Below are 4,205 nucleotides of genomic sequence, written 5' to 3' on the forward strand. Positions count from 1 at the left end.
CCCCCCACCCAGCAAAACCCCCCCCCGGCCCCCCCACAGCCCCCCATCCAGACACAAGCACTGGTCCAGCCGCAGGCGATCGTCCCCGCACAGACTCACATCGTGGCGGCTTCCACAGTGCAATCGACTGTTATTGCCCACACGGCCACGACCCACGCCTCAGTCATCCAGACTGTCAACCACGTCATTCAGGGTCCACAGACCAAGCACATTGCTCACATTGCACCTTCTACGTCCAGCCCCGTGCAACTCACCACTGCTGCTCAGCCCATCGGCCACATCACTGTGCACCCAGCCACCATCAACCACATGGCCCACCTGGGCCAGCAGCTGCCCATCTACCCCCAGCCCGTGGCCGTCAGCCAGCCCGTGGTGAGCCACATCGCTCACACCATCTCGCACCAGCAAGTGAACGGAACCACCAGCCTTGGCCAGCAAGCGGTGATGGCCAAGCCTGCAGTGGGAACCCAAGTTGTCCATCACCCACAGTTAGTTGGGCAGACGGTCCTCAATCCAGTGACTATGGTGACCATGCCATCATTCCCAGTGAGCACACTGAAGCTGGCCTAGCGGATCGTCTGGTGGCAAGGGCTTTGTTGGGAACCTTTCCTAAACTCCATACATTCCAACCACGTCCGACTGGGCGGGAGGAAGTGCAGGCGCGGGAGGCCGGGCTGGGCTGCCCTCCTGCCACCGGCGCGGCCTCTGCACTTGAGGTTTGCTGATCCCAGAAAACTTCACAGACAGTTGTTCATGGTGATTTTTTTTCCTTTTACGTGTATTCAGTGAAATATGGATATGATGTTCTTAAGACTTTAATTTTCCCCTCTTATGTGTTGCTTCTTTGTAGAATAAAAAATTGCTGATCTCTTTATTGAGACATCGCGTAGAATGGGAAAAAAATCATAGAAGTCTATATTTATATATATGTGTGTATGTGTGTGTATATATATGTATATACATATATATATAAATATAACATTTGAAGAAGGCCTTTTGTAAGGTTGATTATTTTGCAGGATTATTAGACAAAATTCATTTTTGGAGGAAGAAGACAGAGTGTCCTCTCTAAACAAGAAACTTTAAGATAGATGGTTTGGTGGACCAGGGTACATATACAGTGACAAAAGAAAAAAAAAAAGTTAAACCATGTTAGAGGTATTTCCCATCAATATTATTACATTTCAAAAAACCATCTAAAATCACTGTGACTTGTTACGGCATTTTAAGGAAATTCTCTGTCCTGTCTAATAAAAAGGAAAAAGAATACACAACCAGACTTCATTTGTTGCAGTTTTATAAATGACTTGATTTTTATAGCTATGTCAGAACAATAATGTATTTTATTATTTGAATGGTTGACAATGTTTTTGTTTGGGTGGTTTTTTGGGGGGTATGTTTTTTGTTGTGGCTCAGTTTTGCTGATGCAATAATTGATTTTGCAGATCTCTGTGCATGGCACTCCCCCTTCCAGGACTCCTCCTGCCAGCCCCAAGCCCCCAGGTTTCCTGGGTTCGTTTTTGTTTTGCAGAGGCAGATACTAGACTGTGCTTTTGCCTTGAAAGGTTGGACTAGATGATCCATGAGGTCCCTTCTAACCTGCGTTTCTGTGGTTTTGTGCTGGCAACTTGCAGTGTGTCTGTCTGGCCTGGTAGAGCAGAACCTGGGACAAGACGAGCACCAGGAATGAAGTAGGTTTGCTGCTTGGGTTACTTCTCTCTGTGAGTTTATTCCTGAGCTGACCGCGTTGTGGTGTGGGAGTCAGTGGCTTAGAAAAGGGATAAATGTGCATGTGGTGTCTTGCCATGTGTGAGCAGTTTTGACATCTTTTTTACTTTGGAGGAAAAGAAAACTGTGGTCTTGCACAGGATAACATTATGCTCCAAGAGATGTGTGTGTGATGTGTGTCTTACAGTGTACAGTGAGATGTGCACCAAAGAACAACCCCTCATCCCAAGGGACCCTCTTGTTCCTTCCTTCCTGGTGCATAGGTCAGATCTCACTGAAGTCAAACTCCCATGGAGTGATGAGCAGAGGAAGTTGTTTGGCTCTGGGGGGTTCTTGCCAGCCTGCCTGGGAGGTTGACTCCAACATTCTGGTCCTGCATAGTACTGCTGTTGTTGGTCTCTTCTGTCTTCCTCTCTTTTTAAAAAACAAATACTCCTCAGTCCTCAATGCAGGCAAAATTCCTGCTGTAGCCAGTGGATGTTTTCCCTGGGGCAGGATGGGATGGTCCCTGCCAGCATCCAGCTGGGTGTGCTTGGCAGGGGACACATGTTCAGACGAGGTGGGGCTGAGCAGACACCTTCCCTGGGCTGCTGCCTCCTTCTTTGGGCCGAGAGCTTCCACAGGAAAACATGATCCAGAGTCTGCCCAAAATGCCTGTTGACTCCAATGGGACTTTTTGCCTGGTTGTGAGTGGCTGTGGACAGTGGTAGAGATCTAATTACAAAACCTTGCTAGATCCATGCAGCCAATGCTGTGGCTGAAGGAGTAGCTGCTGCAGACAGATCGAGCACGATTGTGCCTTCTGAGCAGACATGGCTGTGGATCATGTTAAATCTCTCTATAAAGCCTTGGATTGCTCTGTAGTTTTAATTTCTTTGTTTCTTTTTCCTTCCATCCTTGAGCCCAGCACCCTCTTGTCCTCCCCATGTTGCTGGCTCAGTTTCTACAAATCTTTAAGGTTTCCTTATCTTTAAACCACATTTAAACAGATAATTTGTTCTCATTCCTAGTGCACTGTAACGCTGCAGGGAAGCAGAATCTCCAGGGCTTTATCATTTCCTTGTATATGCGGGTGCTTTCCCAAGGACCTGGTGGTTTGTGAGCCAGAATTTCAGAGCTCAGTGTTGGGTATCAGGGCAGTTGCTCCTCATAAGAAACTCTTGAAAACTGAGTGTTTGCAACAAGGTCACCTCCCTTCTCAGGAGGAACTGCGTGGCTTTGCCTTCTGAAGCAGCATTAAGGGGGAAGAAGCATCTTTCTGAGGTCTCTTCTGTTCCGGTTTGAGGCAAGGAGCCTCATTTCTAGTCAGGATTGGCAGAGCTTACTGTAGGAGAGCAGTCCTGGATTGGGAATTGGGGCTTGGCCCATGTGTGCTGGTCAAGGGCCCCTGGTCCCCCTTGTTCCCTGTGTGCCCTCTTGGCAGGAGCTGCGGGACCAGCCTGTGTGCTTTCTCCTGCTCTGCTCACGGGCAGATTTGCAGGATGGTTGCCTTCTGTGTCAAAACTGCTCCCACCTTACCCCCTTTGCTTCTTATCCCAACATAGTTACCAGTGATCCAGGCATGCAGCTGCTGTGTGTTTTCCATAGCAAAAAGTGTAGGGCTGGAGAGAAGAGATCCCATTTTGTTCAATACGGGCAAATGAACTTGCTGGCAGGTGAGTTACTGGCCTTCACCGTATGGAAGGGATGCTGCTGACCTCTTCCTCCTTATGGTTTAAAGGTGTCACTGTCACTGCCCTGCTCACATACAAGGCCTCCCATCTCTTGCCAGTTTTTCTCTCCCGTTTGGGTTCCCCAGTGCCACTGTCTGAGCCCCTTCACAGGTGTTACCTCCACTTGCGGAACAGCCTGTCCCGCTTGGCCAGCCTCTGGGCTCGTGTCCCCCATTCTCATCTGCCTTCTCCAGGGCTACCAGAAATGTTTATTGGGGGTTTGGTTTTGAAAGCTGGCAAACTTCTCTCTGCTCGGTGGGGAAAACAGCAAACCACAGCCCTTCTCTCCTTCCTGCTCAGAAACTTTGGATTTATGCTAATGCTCTTAGGAATCATGTTCAGTACTGTATAACAAGGGGCACTTTAGAAATGTCTCTCCCCCTTTGATACATGTGTTTTCCCTATGGAGAAAGCTATATATAAATATATATATATATGTACACTTTGGGATTCAGAAGATCTCATTTGTCCCCCCCAAAAAATCAATAAATATGAAGTTTACAAGAAATCTCTTCTGTTGTTGAATAATATTAGTTGTTGGTAACCAGACCACAGGAAAAAAATAGCAAATGGGTTTCCTATGATGTAGTTTTGAGAAGAGTTTTCTGTCCTGTGGAGCCTGACTTGGAGTCAGTAGGTTAGTGGAGATGCTTCCACCCAGGGCAACTCAGGGTGCCTTGTCTGGGGGATCCAGGCTGCCCTGTCCTGGCGGGCGGGTGGTTTTGCTCTCGGGGCAGCGGGGCTGGTGACTGGGCCGCTCTGGCC

The 4,205-nt window shown here is 48.3% G+C and overlaps 1 protein-coding gene across 1 annotated transcript in view; it reads left to right on the plus strand.

Moving 5' to 3' along the window:
- MNT (MAX network transcriptional repressor) overlaps window positions 1–570 on the plus strand; it is a 19,548-nt gene extending 18,978 nt beyond the window's left edge. The window contains exon 7 of the mRNA XM_010003819.1: window positions 76–570. Within this exon, the coding sequence (XP_010002121.1) occupies window positions 76–570 (495 nt within the window). The remainder of the gene's footprint in view (window positions 1–75) is intronic.
- Window positions 571–4,205: the final 3,635 nt, after the last annotated feature.

The sequence above is a fragment of the Chaetura pelagica genome, unplaced genomic scaffold (genome assembly GCF_000747805.2).
Source record: "Chaetura pelagica isolate M959 unplaced genomic scaffold, ChaPel_1.0 scaffold638, whole genome shotgun sequence".
In the NCBI taxonomy this organism is placed as follows: Eukaryota; Metazoa; Chordata; class Aves; order Apodiformes; family Apodidae; genus Chaetura; species Chaetura pelagica.